Source organism: Rhinoderma darwinii, chromosome 1, assembly GCF_050947455.1.
Source record: "Rhinoderma darwinii isolate aRhiDar2 chromosome 1, aRhiDar2.hap1, whole genome shotgun sequence".
Taxonomy (NCBI): domain Eukaryota; kingdom Metazoa; phylum Chordata; class Amphibia; order Anura; family Rhinodermatidae; genus Rhinoderma; species Rhinoderma darwinii.
In genome coordinates, this window is record NC_134687.1 from 580,299,266 (window position 1) to 580,324,459 (window position 25,194).

At 43.3% G+C, this 25,194-nt stretch overlaps 1 protein-coding gene across 2 annotated transcripts in view; it reads left to right on the plus strand.

The window, feature by feature from the left end:
- The window catches only part of NNT (nicotinamide nucleotide transhydrogenase), a 122,757-nt gene that overhangs the window by 5,347 nt on the left and 92,216 nt on the right, over positions 1–25,194 (plus strand). For both annotated transcript variants that reach the window (XM_075839676.1, XM_075839686.1), the window contains exons 2-3: positions 17,806–18,003; positions 23,161–23,390. In XM_075839676.1, coding sequence (XP_075695791.1) covers positions 17,853–18,003; positions 23,161–23,390 — 381 coding nt within the window. In that variant the 5' untranslated portion in view covers positions 17,806–17,852. The remainder of the gene's footprint in view (positions 1–17,805; positions 18,004–23,160; positions 23,391–25,194) is intronic.

A 25,194-nucleotide genomic window follows, 5' to 3' on the forward strand; every position in this document is an offset into this window, starting at 1 on the left:
GTATTTCATACTTACCGGCCGTTGTCTTAGTGACGCGTCCCTCTTTCGGCATCCAGCCCGACCTCCCTGGGTGACGCGGCAGTCCATGTGACCGCTGCAGCCTGTGATTGGCTGCAGCCGTCACTTAGACTGAAGCGTCATCCTGGGAAGCCGGACTGGAGACAGAAGCAGGGAGTTCTCGGTAAGTATGAACTTCTATTTTTTTACAGGTTGCTGTATATTGTGATCGGTAGTCACTGTCCAGGGTGCAGAAACAGTTACTGCCGATCGCTTAACTCTTTCAGCACCCTGGACAGTGACTATTTACTGACGTCTCCTAGCAACGCTCCCGTAATTACAGGTGCACACACCTAGTCACCCGTAATTACGGGAGCCCCATTGACTTCCTCAGTCTGGCTGTAGACCTAGAAATACATGGGTCCAGCCAGAATGAAGAAATGTCATGTCCAAAAAGCAAGACGCATCCGCAGCACACATAACATGTGCATGTCAGCTGCGGACTTCATTGCGGAATTTAGAATCTCCATTGAAGTCAATGGAGAAATTCCGCAACCAGTCCGCCACTGGTCCGCAACAGACAGAGCATGCTGCGGACACCAAATTCCGCTCCGCAGCGGAATTTTACTCAACGTCTAAACGAACACTTCTAAATTAAAGTGGAAGTCAATGGAGAAACTGCTCCGCTGCGGATTAACGCGGACGAGTGTCCGCAGCGGAATTCAAGTGAAATTCCGCCACGTGTGAACCCAGCCTAAGACTTTTCCCGTGTGTGTGTGTGTGTGGCAGAGTGGAGTGTGCACGGGCGCCGCTGATACTTCATAGCCGCTTATCAGCTGTTTTGAAGAATCAGTGGCGAGAACACACACACACATCCACCAAACACACAAAATCAAGTGTAATCAAGCGTTTTTTGTGTTTTTTTTTTTGCACGTAAAATGTGCAAAAAAAAAAACATGTCAAATACACGGCGTGTGAACCGGTCAACTGGAAAGTCATTCACTTCACTTTCATCATTCTAAGGTTGGGTTCACATGACCTATTTTCAGGCGTAAACGATGCGTTTTACGCCTCGATTTACGCCTGAAAAGACGGCTCCAATACGTCGGCAAACATCTGCCCATTCATTTGAATGGGTTTGCCGACGTACTGTGCCGACGACCTGTAATTTTACGCGTCGCTGTCAAAAGACGGCACGTAAAATAACAGCCTCGGCAAAGAAGTGCAGGACACTTATATACATTATATGCAGGACACTTCTTGGGACGTAATTTGAGCCGTTTTTCATTGAATTCAATGAAGAACAGCTCCAAATTACGGCCGTAATTGACGCCTCGCAAAACGCGAGTACGAGCAATTACGTCTGAAATGACGGAGCGGTTTTCTCCTGAAAACAGCTCCGTCATTTCAGACGTAAATGCAGTTAGCGTGTGCACATACCCTAGGGGTATGTTCACACACTATGTTTTCAGCTGAAAAATCGGAAGCAGAACGCCTACAAGCATCTGCCCATTGGTTTCAATGGGAAATACGGCGTTCTGTTCCGACAGGGCGTTTTTTACGTGGTAGTTTTCCAAAAACGGCACGTAAAAAGACGCCCGACCAAAATGAAGTGCACATCCCTTCTTGGGACGTTTTTGGAGCCGTTTTTCATTGACTTTATAGAAAAACAGCTCCAAAAACGGTCGTTAAAAAACGTGAGTTTGATTAAAAAATTGCTGAAAATCAGGATCGGTTTTCCCTTTTGTTTAGTAAGCGTGTGAACATACACTTAGCCTTTTGGTGTGTCCTATAACTTCTTCCAGCTGCAGAATCACACCCAATATGGCTGCCAGACACTGCTTAGCAATTTGAAGACACCTTTACCTGGCTTGTGAGAGGGGGGGGGGGGGGGGGATGAGGTTCCCTCCCACATTTACAGCAGCTGTGAGTCAGGTTGCTTTGCCTTATTCACCTTGCTGTAATTCTGGGAAGTGCTCCCCCTGGTGGCCAACATTGGAAAACATGTCAAATTATTATTCAATTTTTAATACTTTCCACCATACGGAAAAAATAAATAAATACAGCAAAAAACGTAAAAAATATAATAGAAATAAGTAACGACACTTAAAAAAAAAAAAAAAAGGTTTAATTTGCGACACATTCCCTTTTAAAATGCCCTAAGGGTTGTAGTTTCCAATATGAGGGGTCACTACTTGGGGGTTTGTTTTGCTATTTGACCTCGGAGCCCTGCAATTGTAGGCCAATGCTGTGAAAATCCCCAAAATAGACTCAAATGTGCATGGTGCTCTTCACTTCTTGTCCAGGCAAATGATAAATGCCTTGGGGTGCAGTTTCCAAAATGTGGTCACTTCTTTGGGCTTCCACTGTACTCTGGTACCTCAGGGGTTTTGCATATGCGACATGGTGGCCAAAAACCAATACAGCAAAATCTGCATGCCAAATAGCGCTCCTTCCCTTTAGGCCCCATACACACGAACGGATTTTTTCCCTCCCATAAAGACTGGTGTAAATACGGGTCCTTGGTCACACGTATTCGACCCGTATTTATGGACATGTTTTCGCTGCAAAATTGCAGTGCACTAATCGGCAGCCCCTTCTCTCTATCAGTGCAGGATAAAGAGAAGGGGCAGCCCTTTCCGTAGTAAAAATAAAAGAAATTCATACTTACCCGGCCGTTGTCTTGGTGACGCGTCCCTCTTTCGACATCCAGCCCGACCTCCCTGGATGACGCGGCAGTCCATGTGACCGATGCAGCCTGTGATTGGCTGCAGCGGTCACATGGGCTGAAACGTCATCCTGGGAGGCCGGACTGGAGGAAGAAGCATCCAGTTCTGTGTAAGTATGAACTTATATTTTTTTTACACGTTGATCTATAATGTGATCGGAAGTCACTGTCCAGGGTGCTGAAAGAGTTACTGCCGATCGTTTAACTCTTTCAGCACCCTGGACAGTGACTATCCCTTGACGTCGCCTAGCAACGCTCCCGTTATTACGGGTGCAGACACGTAGTCACCCGTAATTACGGGAGCCCCATAGACTTCTATGGGCCTGCCCGTGCCGTAATTACGGCCTGAAATAGGACATGTTCTATATTTTTCAACGGCACGGTCACCTTCCCGTAAGCATACGGGGAGGTACCCGTGGCCAATAGAAGTCTATGGGCCCGTGATTACGGGCGTTTTTACGTTCGTGTGCATGGGGCCTTCGAGCTTTGCTGGGTGTCCAACCAGCAGTTTATGACCACATATGGGGTATTGCCGTAATCGGGAGAAATTGCTTTACAAATGTTTTTGTGCTTTTTTTTTTCTCCAGTATCCCTTGTGAAAATGAAGACGTTCTACAATTTAGTGGAACAAAATGTAGATTTTCATTTTCACGCCCTAATTCCAATAAATTCTGCAAAAAACCTGTGCAGTCTAAATGCTTATTATACCTATAGATAGATTCCTAGAAAGGTGCAGTTTCCCAAATGGGGTCATTTTTAGGGTGTTTCCACTGTTTTGGCCTCTCATGGGCTTTGCACATGAAACATGGCACCCAAAAAACAATCAAGCAAAATTTGAGTTCCAAAAGCCAAATGGCGCTCCTTCCCTTCTGAGCCCTGCCGTGGGTCCAAACAGCAGGTTATTACCACATGTGGGGTACTGCCGTACTCAGAAGAGTTTGCTTTACAAATGTTGGGGTTCTTTTTTTCCTTTATCCATTGTGAAAATGGAAAAATCTGAGCTAAAACTACATTATATTAGAAAAAAATTTAGATTTTCAGAGCATAATTACACTAAATTCAGCAAAATATCTGTGGGGTCAAAATGCCCACTATACCCATTGATAAATTCCTTGAGGGGTATAGTTTGCCAAATGGTGTACTTTTTTGGGGTGTTTTCTTTGTTTTGGCTCCACAAGACCTTCAAACCGGACATGGTGCCTAAAAGATATTCCAATAAAAAGGTCCCAAAATCCTCTAGCTGCTCCTTTACTTCTGAGGCCGGTGCTTCAGTCCATTACCACACTAGGGCAGCGTGTGGGATATTTCTAAAAACTGCAGAATCTGGGCGATAAATATTGAGTTGCGTTTCTCTGGTAAAACCTTCTGTTACAGAACAAAATTGATCAAAACTGATTTTTGTGAAACGCCTAAAGGGTTAAGAAACTTTCTAAATGCTGTTTTGAATACTTTGAGGGGTTCCGTTTTTAAAATGGGTTGATTTTATAGGGGGTTTATAGTATATAAGGACCTCAAAACCAGTTCAGAACGGAACCGGTCCCTAAAATAAGGCTTTTTAACCCCTTCGCGCTCAGGTCAGTACTATTACGTCCTGCTGAGCGCATCATTCTCGCTCAGCTCAGTAATAGTACTGACCTGAGTTAACACGGCGCCATCTTTCCCCGGCGCGTGTTTGAGCTGTGATACCTGCTGTTTCCGACAGCAGGCTATCACAGCTTAGTGTGCAGGGACCGATCGCGGTGGCCCCCGCCGATTAACCCCTTAGAAGCCGCGTTCAATAGCGATCGCGGCTTCTTAGGGGTTAAGATGTAATCGCCAGCCTGCTACACGATAGCGGGCCGCGATGGCTACTATGGCAACCAGAATCCTAACAATGGACTCTGGTTACGCCATCGACGGAAGCCTAGTGGGTCCTGACAAAGTCAGAACCCACTATGCTTGCTGTCAGCGAACAGCTGACAGTTCTAATACACTGCACTACGTATGTAGTGCAGTGTATTAGAATAGCGATCAGAGCCTCCTGCCCTCATGTCCCCTAGTGGGACAAAGTAAAAAAAGTGTAAAAAAGTAAAAAAAAGTTGTGTAAAAATAAGAAAATAAAAGTTTTAAAAGTGCTAAAAGTTAAAACCCCCCTTTTCCCTTATCAGTCCTTTATTATTAATAAAAATATATAAATAAACTATACATAATTGGTATCGCCGCGTCCGTAACGGCCTGAACTACAAAACAATGTCGTTATTTATCCCGCGCGGTGAACGCCGTAACAGAAAATAATAATAAACCGTACCACAATCACAATTGTTTGGTCACTTCACCTCCCAAAAAATGGAATAAAAAGAGATCAAAAAGTCGCATGTACCTAAAAATGGTACTGATCAAAACTACAGTTCGTTACGCAAAAAATAAGTCCTCGCACGACTTTCCTGATGGAAAAATAAAACCGTTCTGGCTCTTAGAATAAGGTAACACAAAAAATAAATTATACTTTTACAAAATGTATTTTATTGTGCAAACGCCATAAGACATAAAATAAAACTATAAACATAGGGTATCGCCATAATCGTATCGCCCCGCAGAATAAAGTGAATGTCATTTATAGCGCACGGTGCATGCTGTAAAAGAAATATAATAGAAAACAATAGTAAAATTCCTGTTTTTTAGTCACCACGCCTCTTAAAAATAGAATAAAAACTGATCAAAAAGTCGCATGCACCCCAAGAAAACTACAATGAATTCCTCAAGGTCTCTAGTTTCCAAAAAGGGGGTCACTTTTGGGGGGTTTCCACTGTTTTAGCACCACAAGACGTCTTCAAACCGGACATGGTGCCTAATACATTAAATTAATTAAATGTCACCTCTACTTTGCTCTAAATTCCCGTGAAACACCTAAAGGGTTAATAAACTTTCTAAATGCTGTGAATACTTTGAGGGGTCTAGTTTCTGAAATGGGGTGTTTGATAAGGGTGTCTAATATATGGGCCCCTCAAAGCAACTTCAGATCGGAGCTGGAAACGAAAAAATAAAATAAAAATGAGGCAATACTTCGCTTCTTACATTATACTCCTAATGAGCCGTGCCCACCCCGAAATGACCCCAGTTTTGACCGTTTGTATAAATGGAGACCCCTATTAGACCGTTTCAGTGCCCGGTTTTCCCAAGCATACAGCCCCGAGAAGTGTATTTCTATTGATGAGTCCTTGGTACATTTTAAAGGGAGGGTTCAATTCCGCCAGTACCTGCCGGGTAGGAGGGCAAGGTATGGCGTGAAGATGTATAAGCTGTGCGAGAGAGCATCAGGGTATACCTACAAATTTAGGATATATGAAGGGAAGGACACCAGTATTCAGCCCCCAGAATGCCCCCCCTTACTGGGAGTTAATACAAAAATTGTGTGGGATTTGGTGCACCCACTGCTGGACCAGGGTTACCACCTCTACCTGGATAATTTTTATACCAGCGTCCCACTCTTCAACTGCCTCGCTTCCAGAAGTCCTGCGGCATGCGGCACTGCTAGAAGAAATCTGTGAGGCCTCCCTAAGACTCTGCTTGGGCAAACAAGAAGGGGTGAGAGCAGGGCACATTCTAGCAGCAACATATTGTGTGTCAAGTACAAGACAAGGGAGATGCCACACCAGTACCCATGTACCAGTACGAGGTACCAGTACAGAGACCCCCAATCCAGACTCCATCCTGGACTACAATAGGTACATGGGAGGGGTGGACTTGTCAGATCAAGTCCTGAAGCCTTACAGTACTTCTGGAAGCGAGGCCACACGCATCGCACCAGGGCAACACTTTCCAGGAGAAGTTCCCCAAACTGGGAAAAAGTCAAGAGGTGCAAAGTCTGCTATAAGAGGGGGATAAGGAGGGACACAATATATCAATGTGACGCGTGCCCCGAAAAACCAGAGCTCTGTATGAAAGAGTGTTTTCAAATTTATCATACATCCCTTTATTTTTAATTTACCCCAGTTTTACTCGCTCTGATCCACTTCGCACAGCTTACCCCTCCTCATCTTTCCCCTCTGAGCCCTGCTGCGTGCCCAGGCAGCTGATAACAGCCACATGTAGGGTATTGCCGTACCCGGGAGAACCCACATTACAGTTTATGAGGTGTATATCTCCGGTGGCGCATGCTGGGCACACTATATCGGACACTGAATTGGCATATATGTATAGAAAATTGCAAATTTCACTCTGCACCATCTGTTGCGCATTATCTTTTACACAATACTTGTGGGGTCAAAATGCTCACTACACCTCTAGATGAATGCCTTAAGGGGTGTAGATTTTAAAACAGGGTCACTTCTCGGGGGTTTCAACTGTACCGGTACCTTAGGGGCTTCTGCGTACAAGACTTAGCACCAGAAAAGCTCCAGTAGGCCAAATGGTGGTCCTTTCCTTCTGAGCCCTGCCGTGTGCCTAGGCAGCTAATAACAGCCACATGTAGGGTATTGCCGTACCCGGGAGAACCCACATTACAGTTTGTTGTGTATGTCTCCGGTGGCACATGCTGGGCACAATATATCGGACACTGACATGGCATATATATAGAAAATTGCAAATCTCACTCTGCACTATCGATTGCGCATTATCTTTTACACAATACCTGTGGGGTCAAAATGCTCACTACACCTCTAGATGAATTCCTTAAGGGGTGTCGTTTTTAAAACGGGGTCACTTCTCGGGGGTTTCAACTGTACTGGTACCTCAGGGGCTTCTGCACACATGACTTCGCACCAGAAAATTCCCAGTAGGCCACATGGTGGTCCTTTCCTTCTGAGCCCTCCCATGGGCCCAAACGGCAGTTTATCACCACAAATAGGGTATTGCCACACTCAGGACAAATTGGGCAACAAAATGGGGTATTTTATTCCTTGTGAAAATAAGAAATTTTGAGTCAAAACTACCTCTTATTGGAAAAAATTAAATTTTTTTTTTTATTCACAGCGCAATTCAAATAAATTCTGTGAAAAAACTGTGTGGTCTAAATGGTCACAACACCCATAAATGAATTCCTTGACGGGTGTAGTTTCCAAAATGGGGTTACTTTTGGTGGGTTTCCATTGCTTTGATACCTCTGAGGCTCTGCAAATGCGACATGGCACCCGAAAACCAATCCAGCAAAATCTGGACTCCAACAAACACATAGCGCTCCTTTCCTTCTGAGTCCTCCCATGCGCCCAAACGGCAGTTTATCACCACAAATGGGGTATTGCTGCACGTAGGACAAATTGGGCAACAAAATGGGGCATTCTGTTCCCTGTGAAAATAAGAAATTCTGATCAAAAATGACATCTTATTGGAAAAATTGTCATTCTTTTAATTTCACAGCCCAATTCAAATACGCGCTGTGAAAAAACTACGGAGTTAAAATGGTAACAACAACCATAAATGAATTCCTTGAGGGGTGCAGTTTCCAAAATGGGGTCAGTTTTGGGGGATTCCTACTATTTTGGCACCTCAACACCTCTCCAAACCTGGCATGATGCCTAAAATATATGCTAATAAAAAAGAAGCACCAAAATGCACTAGGTGCTTCTTTGCTTCTAGGGCTTGTGTTTTAGTCCACGAGCACACTAGAGCCACATGTGGGACATTTCTAAAAACTGCAGAATCTGGACAATACATATTTAGTAGTGTTTCTCTGGTAAAACCTTCTTTGTTACAGAAAAAAAATAGAATAAAATTGAAATCCAGCAAGAAAAAGGAAATTTGCAAATTTCACCTCCACTTTGCTTTAATTCCTGTGAAATGCCTGAAGGGTTAAAAAAACTTTCTAAATGCTATTTTGAAAACTTTGAGGGGTCTAGTTTTTAAAATGGGGTGTTTTATGGGGGTTTCTAATATATAGGCACCTCAAAGCCCCTTCAGAACGGAACAGGTACCTTAAAAAAAAGGCTTTTGAAATTTTCTTAAAAATATGAGAAATTGCAGTTTATGTTCTAAGCCTTGTAACGTCAAAGAAAAATAAAATAATGCTCTAAAAACTATGCAGATCTAAAGTAGACTTATGGGAAATGTGAACTAGTAACTATTTTGGGTGGTATAACCATCTGTTTTACAAGCACATGCATTTAAATTCGGAAAAATGCAATTTTTTCAAATTTTTCTCTAAATTTTGCAATTTTTCACAAATAAACACTGAATATATCGACCAAATTTTACCACTAACATAAAGCCCAATGTCTCACGAGAAAACAGTCTCAGAATCGCTTGGATAGGTTTAAGCATTCCGACGTTATTACCACATAAAGTGAAATATGTCAGATTTAAAAAATGGGCTCTGAGCCTTATGGCCCAAACTAGGCTTGTAACGTCCTAGAAAAAAAAAGGACGTTCAAAAATCAATGCAAACGTAAAGATACATTTAAATTTAAAAAAATGCTAATTTTTGCAATTTTTCAAAAAATTTGGGTGTTTTTCATAAATAAACACAATGTGTCGACTAAATTTTACCACCAACTTAAAGTCCAATGTGTCACGAGAAAACAATCTCAGAATCGCTTGAAAAAATAAAAGCATTTCAAAGTTATTACCACTTCAAGTGATACATGTCCGATTTAAAAAAAAAAAAATAAAAAATGGCCTGGTCCTTTAGGCCAAAACAGGCTTAGTCACTAAGGGGTTAATGGAATTTTAAACAGAAAATTCTGAAAAAAAATAATATAGCAATTCCTCCCTTAAAGGGGGGTGTTCTCAACTTAGTAATTTATGGCATACACACGGTGTATACCATTAATGTTGGGATGGATGTGGGTCCCTGCCTTGGTACCCGCACCGATAACCAGTACAAGGGTCACCCCCACACAACCATCCCAACTGGTGAGGCATCTGCTGCTTCCATGCAGGGAATAAAGGTGGAGAAGTGGTTGTGCATGCGGAAACGTCAGCGCAAGCAATGTAGACCGTTTCACTCTTCTTTGATAATTTCTCTCTAGGTTTAGTTTTCCTAACCATTTTCGAGACCAGAAAACATAGGATGTCTTGTCAGGGAACAGAGCAATGTTATACCTGAGAGAGGTTAGTGGCCTAACCCTGATAATGAAAGGTAAAACCAGAGATGGCATAAACTCAACGAGCAGGGTAATTCATCACTATACTGTAATCGGAAAGTAAAAGAGCGCAAGACCACGAGGTAACGGACTGTTCATAGTCTTTCTGCCCCTGATTATAGTGAGCTGCAATATGCTACAGAGCAATCAAGTCTAATAACTTTTAATTTTGTATCTTTTTATTTTTCATTGACGTGACTGTATGAGGCCTTGTTTAATGCAGCAGAACTTGTATTTTTTCATGTAGTTTGTGGGCATAAAGATTACTGTGTAATTTTTTTTGCAGTGTGAATTTAGAAAAAAATTTCATTGTTTTATTTTTTACTATGTTTTATATCATTCACGTTTAGCGCTAAACGGCCTGTTGAAAAGATTCTTCAGTTTATTACAGTTGTGTGGAGGCCTAATATGTGTAGGTTTTTTGTTTTGAAAAAGGTGGGAGTCTCCTTTGATTATGTCGCGGTCACGTACTGCGCTGATCAAAGGGTTAAACGGACGGGATTGGTGTTTCCTCCGATCCCGGCAGTATTCTGGAGGCGGCGCTGTTGGTAACAGATCCTTCTTAGAACATGTAGCGCTCGTTAGCCTCTTCTACAGTGACGCTGAAAGACGTCGCTGTAGACTAAGCACTGTCAAAAGAGGTGTTATTCCCTAGAAGCGGTTGTGTGTGTGGGGTGCCTATGGTTTCACAATACAGACCTGTGGGTCCCATACAGGGTTCATGCACACGTCATGGCCCTGTACTTGAGGTTTGAGGGACATGATACTAAACTGGCCCAGGGAACGTTATTACTTTGCTTTTATTGCAGGGCTATTTTGGTGACTGCCGGTTTCAGTCAGCCGTATTGGGCCTTTATTTTAGTGTCTATACTGGCCCGCAATACCCAGACCTTCTCTTTTCCCACCGAACTGAATTTAGATCACTATAGACCCATATGATGATCTGAGTTTGGTTCAGTAGAAATGTGGTGTCCTGGTACTGCAGCCGCAATTCGGGCGCTAAAGTTCATTTGCTTTATGACAGACTATACCATTTCAAGGAATACCATGGTCCATGGGGCCGGGTTCTTGGTTTGTTTCTGCAGTATGAGAGCAGTAGTACATGTACTTCAGTGTTTGACTTGTAACGTTCCAACGTACAACCATTGATTGACCTCTCTTAAGGCCTCATGCGCACGACCGTAGCCATGTGCACGGCCGTGATTTTCATCCGCGAGCTGCCCGCAAATCGTGGGCTGTGCACATGGCTGTGTGCATTATTTTCTATGAGCCTGGTCCGCAAAACACGGCCGTAATAAGCCATGTCCGTTCTTTTTGCGGTCCAGGCTCCTGGGCCATGCACGGACCGTGGAAACCGCGGCCGTGTTCAATGGCCCATTGAAATGAATGGGGCCGCAATGCTCCTGTGGATTTTCGGGGGAATTGCGGCCGCGAAAGCACGTTCGTGTGCAGGGGGCCTTAGCTTCGTTCACTTCTACACCACGGTCCCATTCCGACGTTCCGTCAGAGCTCTCCATCTATCCTGTTTACAGAGCAGCTGTATCTAGCACCAAAACCTGTATCTGTCAGGTTAGCGGCAATGACTGGTTCAGTGACAGTGGGGACTGTGTATCTCTGACACCCAGAATCGGGCGTCGTACATAACTATCATGCTAGGAGCCCGGCTCCCTGCAGTGTGTTCGGTCCGGGACTTGCGGCCAAAATACGTTCCGTCCTTTACGGACCGAACATGCTCGTGTGAATCCAGCCTAAGAGGTATTATAAATTATTTATGGTAGGTGGGGTAGTGATAAATTTTGTATTGGGGCCCAGGAGCTTCAAGTTACGCCTCTTCACTCCATAGATGCCTAAGCTGGGGGAGTCGGTCCTTGAGCTGACAACTATTGGATGTCTATAAGGCCCGTTTTTGACAAGTAAGGCCCAGCATCCATAGTGACTCGAGCTGCCTCATGTTATCTATCCATGGATCGGTCTATAATACCACTTGTGCACAGTGCAGGAAAGCCAGCTGTGATATAGGGCCTGTTCACATCACCGTTGCCCTTGCGTTGAGGGGTTCCGTCTGAGGTTTCCATCCGGTTAAAGAGGACCTTTCTCCTGCCCATACGTGTGCAGCATGTAATAGCCGGGCTTCACAAACACTGTCTCACTTGAAATTTTTTTCCTATCTTCCTCCATTATTTACATATCGGTGCCGTTATATTTGGCGTCCGATATGTAAATAAGCCCCTGAACTGTCAATGGCGTATTTCTATCTAAATGGCAAGGGGGCGTGATATCTTCGCTCTGACACTGTCCAATCAGCTACAGTCCATGTCATGGCGGCTTGTGCTGTGTTCCCTCCCGCGAGCACACACAGACTGGTGGTTCTGCAGAGAGCGCTCTCAGTCTGTGTGTGTTCTCACGGGAGGGAACACAGCGCAAGCCGCCCTGACACTGTCTGTAGCTGATTAAACAGTGGAGCGAAGAGATCACGCCCCCTTGCCATTTAGATAGAAATACCCCATTGACCGTTCAGGGGCTTATTTACATATCGGGCGCCAAATATAACGGCACTGATATGTTAATAACGGAGGAAGTTAGAAAAATTAATTTCAAGTGAGACAGTGTTTGTGAAGCCCTGCCTATTACATGCTGAAAGGTTCTCTTTAACCCCTCAACGGAAACCTAAGCTTCCGTTTCCCTCACCATTGATCTCAATGGTGACTGAAACCTAGCTAATGGTTTCCGTCTGTCACCGTTGTGACAGGATTCCGTTGTTCTTGACGGAACCAATAGCGCGGTCGACTGCGCTATTCCGTCCAAACGACGGAACCCTGTCACAACGGTGACAAACGGAAACCATTAGCTAGGTTTCAGTCACCATTGAGTTTAACGGTGAGGGAAACAGAAGCTGAGGTTTCCGTTTGCCTTTCCGCTGAGGGGTTAACCTGATGGAAACCTCTGACGGAACCCCTCAGCAGAAAGCGACCGTGAAGTGAAAACAGCCATAGATATTCAGTTCTACGTTATCATCTTCTCTTTATCTTATCTCATAAATATGCTACTACTCAAGAAGCTGTGGATAGCCGCTTACTAGTTGTATTATCTTGGTAGATAATGGGTCATGTGTGATTATTTTTTACATAGGTAAGATTGAAGGGTAGGGGAGATTTGAACTGAAATACAATGGGGCAGATTTACGAAGCTGTAAAAGATTTACATAGACCAAGCAGTCTGAAGATGCACCACATTTATCATAGTGGTGCACGCTGCATGATTACATTTGGTGCATCTTGCTTGACATGCTAGATACTTTTCTCTCTTCCTTATACTTGATTAACTTAAGATCTGACACGACCTGACCAGGGCAGTGTAAACGAGCGCGGATCCACTAGTTGGCTCGATCGGCGCTCGTTTGCTCCTTTCACAAGGCGCTAGTATGGGGACGAGCGCTCGTTACTCCGATTGCTTGTCCCCATAAATTTGTGTCATGTCGTCAGCTCTTCTCCCTGTTTACATAGAGCGATGTGCTGCCGACAACGATAATAATTTCAGTGTTTAAAGCTATACGGATCAGCTGATGAATGAGCGATTACCCTATAATTGGCCCGTGTAAAAGGACCTTTAGTTTGTTTGGTAGATTTTAAATTACGCCCTTCTCTGCTATGCCACGCCCTCTTTCTAGTCACTTTTTAAACTGTCTTGTGAGGTGCAAACATCTGTTCCTAAAGTAGCCTAAAATGAAATGGGCCAAAGTTTGGTGCATTTTTTGACACCGCAGTAAATCTGCCCCAGTATGTTTGGGGTACCGCTGTAACCTCCCTAAGGCGGAAGCAAAGAACTTTTGTGTTGGGCCGTGTCAGGACAGCCAAATGTCCAAGTACGAATATCGTAGTCCACTTCGAAGGTAAGCAAGCGGCTGTGGCAAGTTCTCTTAACCAGGTTTTAAGTCCAGCAGAGTGGGCTTTGTTACCGCATATTTTTCAATAGTTTACAAATGTTGGAGGTAATTCAGGTAGCATCAAATTTACAGGCATGTGAATGGCCCTTAGGCCCCGTTCACATAACTTTTTTTGCACTACGTTTGGCGTATGTGCCGGGAGTAGCTACTGATGTATATGTTAAACGCAAACTGTGGCGGGTGCCTGAGCAGTGGCAATGGTCACCATAGACTATATTGGCATCCATTAAATGGACACGTCATGAACTAGGGTCATAAGCGTTCATGATCTATTCGTTAAACAGGTGCAAATATAGTCTATGGGTAAAGGATGGCACTATTTGGCATCTATTTAACGTATCCATCACCCTTAAACTATAACTGTAATCATTTAACGTATACGTGCCGAAAATCTATTCTACTTTAAACAGGTACGGTACATTATGCCGTGTTAAAAAAATAAAAATAAAAAATCAACAAAACGTACAGTATATTTTTGTATGCAACAACGTAGTCTTTTATGCTGGGAGCTTTTCTGACGTACACTCTAAAGTTAGTGAATGTACATAATGTAAGGGGGGGGGGGCCTTACCTGTGTTGTAAAATTGGGGTCCCTGACACCTATAAAACTGGAGACCCGTGCTTTTGTTACCGGCAGGATGTGCCCATAGTTCAAGCCAGAGCCATCGTGTGCCTCTTCATGGAGATCATTTAAATCTCTAATGCAGGCAGAGACTTGTATTCTTTATCTAGAAGTATATACAGTTAGGTCCAGAATTATTTGGACAGGGACAAGTTTTGGCATTTTAGCGGTTTATAAAAACATATTGAATATACAGTTATATAATCAATATGGGCTTAAAGTGCAGACTCTCAGCTTTAATATGAGGGTTTTCACATCCTAATTTCAGGAAGGGTTTAGGAATTACAGCTCTTTAATATGTAGCTGTCTCCTTTTCAAGGGACCAAAAGTAATTGGACAATTATCTCAAAAGCTATTTAATGGGCTGCATGAGCTATTTACTCGTTAATCCATCATCAATTAAGCAGGTAAAAGGTCTGGAGTTGATTCCTGGTGTGACATTGCATTTGGAAGCTGTTGCTGTGAACCCACAACATGAGGTCAAAGGAGCTCTCAAGGCAAGTGAAACAGACCATCAATAGGCTGAAAAAAAATGAAGAAATCCATCAGAGAGATAGCACAAATGTTAGGACTGGCCGAATCATCAACTTGGTACAGTCTTGAAAAAAAAAAAAAAGCGCACTGGTGATCTCAGGAACTCCAAAAGGCCTTAACGTCCATGGAAGACAACAGTGGTGGATGATCACAGAATCCTTTCCATGGTGAAGAAAAACCCCTTCACAACATCTACCCAAGTGAAGAGCACTCTCCTGGAAGTAGGTGTATCAGTATCTAAGTCTACCATAAAGAGTAGACTTCATGAGAGCAAATACAGAGGGTTCACCACAAGGTGCAAACCATTAATCAGCCTCAAAAATAGATTATACTTTGTCAAACAACATGTAAAGAAGCCAGCCCAGTTCTGGAACAGCATGAAACTAAAATCAACCTGTACCAGAATGATGGGAGGAAGAAAGTATGGAGAAGGCTTGGAACGGCTCATGATCCAAAGCACACCACATCCTCTGTAAAACATGGTGGAGGCAGTGTGATGACATGGGCATGCATGGCTGCCAAAGGCACTGGGTCACAGGGGTTTATTGATGATGTGACTGGAGACAGAAGCAGCCGGGTGAATTCTGAAGTGTTCAGGGATTTACTTTCTGCTCAGATTCAGACAAATGCAGCAAAGTTGATTGGACGTCGCTTCACAGTACAGATGGACAATACATACTGTGAAAGCAAGCCAGGAGTTTTTTAAAGGAAAAAGAAGTGGAATATTCTGCAATGGCCAAGTCAATCACCAGATAACAACCCGATCGAGCTGCATTTCACTTGCTTAAAGAGGCTCTGTCACCAGATTTTGCAGCCCCTATCTGCTATTGCAGCAGATCGGCGCTGCAATGTAGATTACAGTAACGTTTTTATTTTTAAAAAACGAGCATTTTTGGCCAAGTTATGACCATTTTTGTATTTATGCAAATGAGGCTTGCAAAAGTACAACTGGGCGTGTATTATGTGCGTACATCGGGGCGTTTTTACTTCTTTTACTAGCTGGGCGTTCTGATGAGAAGTATCATCCACTTCTCTTCAGAACGCCCAGCTTCTGTCAGTGCACAGACGCACAGCGTGTTCTCGAGAGATCACGCTGTGACGTCACTTCCCCAGGTCCTGCATCGTGTCAGACGAGCGAGGACACATCGGCACCAGAGGCTACAGATGATTCTGCAGCAGCATCGGCGTTTGCAGGTAAATCGATGTAGCTACTTACCTGCAAACGCTGATGCTGCTGCAGAATCAACTGTAGCCTCTGGTGCCGATGTGGCCGACACGATGCAGGACCTGTGAGTGACGTCACAGATCTGCACTGCCAGAAGCTGGGCGTTCTGAAGAGAAGTGGATGATACTTCTCGTCAGAGCGCCCAGCTAGTAAAAGTAGTAAACACGCCCCGATGTACGCACATAATACACGCCCAGTTGTACTTTTACTTTTCAACACGCCCAGTTGTACTTTTGCAAGCCTCATTTGCATAAATACGAAAATGGTCATAACTTGGCCAAAAATGCTCGTTTTTAAAAAATAAAAACGTTACTGTAATCTACATTGCAGCGCCTATCTGCTGCAATAGCAGATAGGGGTTGCAAAATCTGGTGACAGAGCCTCTTTAAGACAAAACTTAGGGCAGAAAGACCCACAAACAAGCAACAACTGAAGACACTGCAGTAAAGGCCTGGCAAAGCATCACAAAGGAGGAAACCCAGTGTTTGGTGATGTCCATGGGTTCCAGACTTCAGGCAGTCATTGCCTGCAAAGGATTCTCTACAAAGTATTAAAAAAATACTTTTTATTTATGGTAATGTTAATTTGTCCAATTACTTTTGAGCCCCTGAAATGAGGTGTAGAAAAATGGCTGCAATTCCTAAACATTTCACAGGATATTTTTGTTCAACCCCTTGAATTAAACCTGAAAGTCTACACTTCAATTACATCTCAGTTGTTTAATTTCAAATCCAATGTGGTGACCAAATGATGAAGATTGTGTCACTGTCCGAATAATTTTGGACTTAACTGTGTTTTCACTACTTTTTCTCTGTGATTCCAAAGTCATGGGAGCTTATCACAACGGTCACTTCACACTTTATACCACAGCGCCACAAGGTGTTTGTGTTCTTAGATTTTTGGCTCCAATTTTCGGAAGTGTTTTGTATGGCGCGTTTTCTGAGGTTTAAATGCTTCCTTCTATTCGTTCTTAATCTACTTTTTTTCCTCAGTATTTCCAATATTAGGGTGGACTGACCAAAATGACTTAAACACCATCAGATCTTGTTAAAGGCAATGACCTGTCAAGTGCTGTGTTTATATTCGTGAGGGACAGGCTGCATGTGACATAGAATTATATTGGGTTACGTGACAGCTCGAACTCCAGTGGTCAAGTGACGTGGGACGCTCATGTTTGTCATGGAAAACAGGGCAGGATGCAAAAATGTTTACACACTAGGCCTCTGCGGTCATCTGAAATATTTCTGGGACATTTATTCAATCTTCCCAAAATCAATATTGCCTAATTATAAGCAAAGCCTATTACCAAGTAGGGATCGCTAAACATTTTCAGCCATTCGTGTTGCTTAAGATTCTCCTACCCTTCATTTTATCATGTCTTCCACCCCTGCTTTGTGTTATAATATACCTCACTGGGGTATATTGTGATAATATAAAGGGGTCCCTCCATCTGGACCCTCCTCTAGTACCCTGAGTAGAGAACAGCTGCAAGTAACTTCTAGGACTGCAATACCCGCCGAGGATCTGCTCTTTAAAAAGGACAACCACTTTAATACGTTTGTCGGTCAGATATTACTATTGGTAGATGCTGAAACGCCAATATTCAATTACATTTGGAACATATGAATGCTATACTCCGAACTGGAGGAGAAGTAAACTGTAAATGTCATTTTAAATTTTTTTTTTTTCCCCCCTCTCAAGGAGGACGTGTGAGGAACATAGAAAGTGTCGCATAAGATCCAGCCAGCATGGCGAGCATCCTGAGATCAGTAGCTACCAGCTGCACAAGTCCCCTGTTCAATGGCGTAATATCTCTGAAGGTGCCCACTGTGAAGACGCCATGTCTGCGGATGTTTCGCACCCACCAGGTTCTCTGGTGCCAGCAGCCAGTCAAACCAGGTAAGCGCTGTCCTCTTCTGACTGCTCTAAGGCCGGTTTCAGACACGTCAGCCGAAATAGGGGACAGACGCGGCCTATTCATGTTCTAATAGTAGCAAATCGAGTAATTCACAGCACATCATGTTCATACGTTTTTAGTTGTTGACTGGTCAGCAGCAATTACTATAAACTGCAAATGCCTCCTACAGGCTGATTGTTGTACTTGGGCACAACCGTTATTTCTGCCTGGGGTAAAGTTGGTTGGCTATATATTACATGTCATTTGGTGGGGTGACTAGGAAGCAAGATGGTCAATGGATAATGGGAAAGGTCTAAATGAATACTATGTCAGACAACTAATGTGTAAAGATATTTAACACTAAAAGCTATAGTATTATAACGTTGCCTGGAATATTGTGTTGCTGCCCTCTACTGGACAATGAAAGAATAAGTGTAATGGGAATTTAGACCAGACCTGTCCACATTTTCCCTATAAAGTAATCCTAGTAATAAGGACCTGTGTCTCCCCCCCCCCCCCCACGAGTGAATAAAGGTTACAAAACAACTTTGCTTTTAAGTGTCACTTAAAATAAATCTGAATTCCAAGAAATACCACCTAGTGATTTTACGCTGAGCCTCTACTGATGCCCATGGGAAATGCATCAGCATGCCCTTTCAGACCCTGAAGTGTTCATCTGACAGCTAACATGCTAAAATCTGATAGGATGTATCATTCCGTACATCGCATTGTACATGTGCATTTCTCAATACGGAGACGGCCATACACATAAGATAATGATCGTCCACGGTCCTGCCAGCAGCAGAAGTGACAGAACTGCCCCATCAGGGAGGCCGTTTTTGAAAGCAGCTAACTCCCTGGGACTTGCGCAAAGTGGCAAATATTCAACCGAGCATGCCGTACACATGTCGTTTCGACCGACCATCGCAAACAATCATTTGCGTTAATTCTTCAAACAATTTGGCCAAAATCAACTCTTTCGGACGACATCAATCTCCTGTTTTGACCGCTTTATTACCAGTACAGCTCCCTTAAAGCTGATCTGTCCTATGCTGCTCTATGCCTCTTCTAATAGTCTAATAAAGAATACAGCAGAGTCCTAGTTTATGAGTGTTCTGTATTTATGCAGATACAAGGCAGCTGTCAGTCACTGGTGAGTAGGGCAGGGGGAGCGATCCCCTACTGTGGATATGCTATTAGTGTCCGAGATGGAAATACCCCTCTAATTATACCTGATACACGTGTAGGGCGATCATCCTGATCAAGGCCGCTCCGCTCTGATGGTCGATCACTGCGCCCGATTCTATACTCTATGCGTTTTCCTTCATCAGGGAAATATTCCCGCTCTCCAAAAACATACGAATAGGTTAATTGGTTTGCTATGTAATTGGCCAAAATAAATTTAGACAAGGCTGTCACGTCTTTAATTGCATTTGTGTATGATGTTCGGCAATTGGCGTATTTTTTTTTATTTTGGAAGTGAAACTCCATAAATATACGCAAGCTTATTTTTATTTTATTGATTTTTCTTTTTAATGGACCGTATTCTCCCATGCCATCTCCTTTTGACAACTGCAGATAGCAGTGGCCAAAAACAGCTCCCCTCAGTCTGTCCTGTGCAGCTATTGGGGCACGGTCTGTTCTCTCCCATGGCCGTCTGTGTTGTATGTCTTCTGAGAGCTTTGCATACAGGAAATCTTACAGATCACAATATTTTCTTTACCTATAAACCATCATAAGGGAAACATATCCTAGCTGAAACTGAAAAATTTCCAGCCAGAGCCAGATACCCTTGTAGCTTGTGAAGATCACGTGCAAGAAAGTTTATACCAGTCGTGAAGAAAACTTGATAAGCCGGAACGTTAATGATTAATTGTGGATGAACCGACCGGTGTGACCTTCACTGCTGCCACCAAGGTCAAATGGACGGGAGATTTATTCATAGTTATTGTAATCCTTTAAAAAAACAACAAAACTGAATGTAAGTTATTGGGGGGGGGGGGGGGATATATATCCGAACGAGGGCAAAGGACATGTGGAGTAGTTGCCCATGGTAACCGGTTAGGTCCTAAGGGGCTCTGAAAATCGAGAGGTGGAATCTGATTGGTGCCAATTGCAAGGGAAAAGTGAAGTAGTTGCCCAAATTCTGATACAGTACCCCCATGGAGAATACCAGAGATGTTGAAGGGGTTGTCAGGTGACTGTTCTGCCAATAGGATAAAGTGTTTCGGGCAGTGCTTGCTTAGCGCTGCTAACGCTTTGTTCTAGCGGACAGCGGTGGTCACGTTGTTTGGATACCTACTAATTGTATCGTCGTGATATCCCATCAATGTAAATGTATGGGGCTTGCACGTGGGACTTAATGTCCATCGCCTTTGGTCTCCCCACGATTTTACCCTCGGCATTACTCGGAAAAGGGGAAACCTTATGGACGACTGGAAGAGCCAGCAAATCTCCAGAGCCTTCTTTAAATCCTCCTCTCTCCGTTCCTGCAATCCTCCTGGCACCCAGAAGTGGTGGACTGCAGGAACTATGGGAGGTGGGTGTGTGCAGGCATCTGTACTAAAGGGGTGTTTAGCCTGAGGTCTGTATTATTGGGAGTCTGATAAGGGGGTCTGTATTTACTTTTCAATTAAAATACCGTAGGTTGGGGGGGGGGGGTGTCCTATAGAAATAAACAGGGCATAAGGCTTGAGTGCTGATTTCTACGCCAATTTTCAGAATCTCCCCGATAGATTCTGATTTACTCCGAGTAACCTGCAGTGGAATTTTGAATGCTGCTTTGGTTGTGAATAGAGCAGAAGACCTAATTTGAGATCTATGTAGAGTGAGGAAAAAATCCTTGTTGAGTTGCTCAATATGTTATGTCGATTTTAATACGTATATTATAGCTACACTTTAAGGCCATAGGCCCTGTCATTTGACATGTTCTTAAATGTTTCTAAACCGAATATTTACCGACTTGAAGTATCCTCTCCCGCGCCCTTTAGTAAACCAGTGACCACACCTTGCCGCTAGTCCGCTTCCAGCACTTACTGAATAATTGGGCATCTGTTCTGATTTATGTGAGTAGAACGCACAGATAGATGAAAGGACTAAACAAAATTCCATATCCAGTGTTTCTGTAAATAGCGAGAAGGGGAAATCTGTCACTGGCGTAAAACAAGAACATCATTCTTCTAGATTAATAGTATTAGGCAATAGTAGGGTTGTTTTCTGAGTGACTTCAGTCCCGCTGCTGAATGAAATGTGGCAATGATCAGAGCAAATCACGTAATATTCAACTTACTTGGAATTGTGGTATGAGCTGCGGATAGATGGGAGAACCCACTACTCGGTGTCACTGCTTTTCTATACACTCATTTATGGCACATCCAAAGGATCTGCATAAAGTCTCATTCACACATGGCACGTTTTGGATGGGGCGAGTCCTCGTGCGGAATGCCTACTGTCTTGCAGAATTGTTAACGTTTTTTTGCAATGCAAATCCCCAGCAAAATACGCCTCCAATGCATGATTCGCTGCAAAGTCTGCACTTGTTTTTCATGTATTGGATGCGTATTTTGCTGTGGATTTGCATCAGATTTAACCCTTTAATCTTTAACAATTCTGCAAGATAATAGGCATTCTGCACGAGAATTAGCCCCATTCATAATCTGCAACGTGTGAACGAGACCTTATGCATATCCAGAATTGTTCCAAGATAACTTCACCTAGCTATCACCAATCATGATATCCTCAATTTTTCTAAATTCTGTTCTGTCCATGTTTCCATTAACCCAAAAAAAAAAAAAAAAAAATCTAGCAGGAGGAATCATTTGCTGCCTGCAGGATCAGACCACGTAAGATTTTTTGTAATTTGTAAAAATGGGGGCATATAGGTCTTCATAGACTTGTGTATACATGAAATGTTAGGATATTTTTAGTTGGTCTTAAAGTGTAACTAAACGTTTAACAAACTTCTGACATGTCATAGTGACATGTCAGAAGTTTTGATTGGTGGGGGTCCGAGCACTGAGACCCCCCACCGATTGCTAAAACAAAGCAGCTGAAGCGTCACGTGAGTGAATATACGGAAATAAATGTATCGTGTACGGGCTCATAAACTTTCTATTGAGGCCGACTCCGATACATTAATTTCTGGAAAAAGCCGAACAAACTTGAAGCGGCTGAGCGCTCACACAAGCGCTTCAGCTGCTTAGTTTTAGCGAATTGGTGGGGGTCTCCGTGCTCGGACCCCCACCAATCAAAACTTCTGGCATGTCACTATGACATGTCAGAAGTTTGTTAAACGTTTAGTTACACTTTTAAAGTTGATTCCTGTTTTACTTATGCATTGGAGCAACGTAATAGAATTGGTTACAAAAATTTCCTTACCAACTAAGGCTGGCCATATGCTTTAGGACCTGTTCACATCAGTGTTCGCTTTCCGTTGATTTCTGTCTGAGCTTTCCGTCAGAAGAACCCATCAATGAAAAGGCAAACGGAAACCATAGCTTCCGTTTGCATTACTATTCAATGGTTTCTGGTCGTCTCCGTTCCATAAGATTTCCGTTTTTTATTTTTATTTTTTTATTGATTCCGACCAAAGAAACTGAATCCTCACGGAACGGAGACAAACTGAAACCATTTGCAACGGAAGCATTACCATTGAAGACAATGATAATGCAAACGGAAGCTATGGTTTGCATTAGCCTTTTCGTTGATGGGTTCCTCTGACGGAAAGCTCAGGCGGAAACTATCAATGGAAAGTGAACGCTGATGTGAACTCGCCCTAAGCTAGCAGTCGGCCAAAGACCGCTATTCCTAACGACTCCTCCATACGCATGCTTGACCGAGTGTGCATGTCTTTTCAATAGGAAGACGGGAGAGAGCCGCTACCAGACTCCTGCAGAGACTTCTCTCTTTACAAACAAAAGGATCAGGCATGTTGAAGTTCAACTGCCCGATCCTGCTCTACTCCGACTGCCAGCGGGGGGAGTCGGAACGCCGCCATACACGTTAGATGTTCGGTGGGTTCTACTGACATACGTCTAATGTGTATGGCCACCGTAGGCCTGACCCTCTGTGGTGCCTTTATAGTTTTCTCAACATAAAAATAATTGGAGTCTTTCTCATTTCTTTTCTACGCTCCACCATATAATGTGTTTGTCTTTCAGGTATCCCATACAAACAGCTGACTGTGGGAGTCCCAAAAGAGATTTTCCAGAATGAGAAGAGAGTGGCATTGTCCCCTGCCGGGGTGCAGGCTCTGGTTAAGCAAGGGTTCAATGTCATCGTGGAATCTGGAGCCGGCGATGCTTCCAAGTTCTCTGATGACCAGTACAAGGAGGTTGGGGCTGAAATCCAGGGGACCAAGGAAGTTTTGGCTTCAGATCTGGTCTTGAAAGTAAGACATGCTTTCTAAGTGTTATGTTTTCCTTCTCTCACAGAGTGCGTTCATGTTGGAGGAACACCGACTAATATATTGGGGAGTTGCTTTACCTGCTGGCATGGGTAACTGTTGTCAAATCCAAATCCCAGCAAACTATTGAGCATCATTAACCCCTTAGTGACCACTAATACGCCTTTTCACGTGATTCACTAATGGGCTTTAGGCTAGGCTGACGCCTTTTCACGTCAGCCTAGTCTAAGTCCTGCACGGGTCTCCCGTGCAGGCAGGAGCCGGGGCTCTGCTGTCTGATGACAGCTGAGCTCCTGCTCCAACGCCCGCGATCGAAGTTTACTTCGATCGCGGCCGTTTAACCCGTTAAATGCCGCCGTCAATAGCGACCGAGGCATTTAACTTTGTTTACAGAGGGAGTGCGCTCCCTCTGTCACCCATCGGCGGCCCGCGAATGCAATCGCGGGTCTCCGATGGGGTGTCATGGCAGCCGGGGGACTGATAAAAGCCCCCAGGTCTGCCCTGGACATATGCCTGTTAGGAGGCGCCGGAGGCACGTCCTAACAGATTGCCTGTCAGATTTACACTGACAGGCAATAATGCTCTGGTATACGAAGTATACCAGAGCATTATAGCAGCGATCGGAGCATCGCACAGTAAAGTCCCCTAGCGGGACTAATAAAATCAGTCATCAAAGTGAAATAAAGATTATTAATAAAAAGTACAGTAAAAAAATAAATCCATTTTTTTCCATAAAAAGTGGTTTTATTTAGTAAAAGTGTAAAAAAATAAAAAAAAAAGTACACATATGTGGTATCGCCGCGACCGTAATGACTCCATTAATAAAGTTAATATGTCATTTAAACCGCAAGGTGAACGCCGTAAAAAAAAAACGCAAAAAACTATGGCGAAATTGCAATTTTTTTCCATTGCCCCCCAAAAAAGTCATAATAAAAATGAATCAATAAGTCCCATGTACCCCAAAACAGTACCATTCAAAACTACGTCTTGTCCCGCAGAAAACAACCCAAAAATTCACTACATTGATGGAAAAATAAAAAAATGACGGCTCTTGGAAAGCGACGATGCAAAAACAAATAATTTTAGTTCAAAAGTGTTTTTATTGTGCAAAAGTCGTAAAACTTAAAAAAACCTCTACATATGTGGTATCGCCGTAATCGTACCGACCCATAGAATAAAGGTAACATGTTATTTACGTCGCATAGTGAACGGCGTCAATTTAAAAACGCATAGAACAATGGCGGAATTTCAGTTTTTTTTTATAATCCCCCCCCAAAAAGGTTAATAAAAGTTAATATAAAAATTATATGTACCCAAAAATGGTGCTATTAAAAAGCACAACTAATCCCGCAAAAAACAAGTCCTCATACAGCTATGTAGACGAAAAAATAAAAACGTTATAGCTCTTTGAATGCGACTATAGAAAAACGAATAAAATAGCTTGGTCATTAGGGCCTAAAATGGGCTGGTCACTAAGGGGTTAATACTATGCAGTGCGGACTACAGACTGTCTGTTGCTTGTTGATGACTGCCGAGAAAAAAATCAATCCCATTTCCTGCATCTGCTCTGTTGATGAATATGTATTACAAATCTGCAGATGATGTAGTTCTCAAATATATTAGTGAGTTTACCTTTAACTCAATATTTGAGAGAAATGTTTAAATCTCGGACTATCCCATTAACCCCTTCCCGCCGCAGCCCTTTTTCAGATTTTAATTTTCGTTTTTTCCTCCCCACCTTCCAAAAGCCAGAACGTCTTTATTTTTCCGTCGATATAGTCCTATGAGG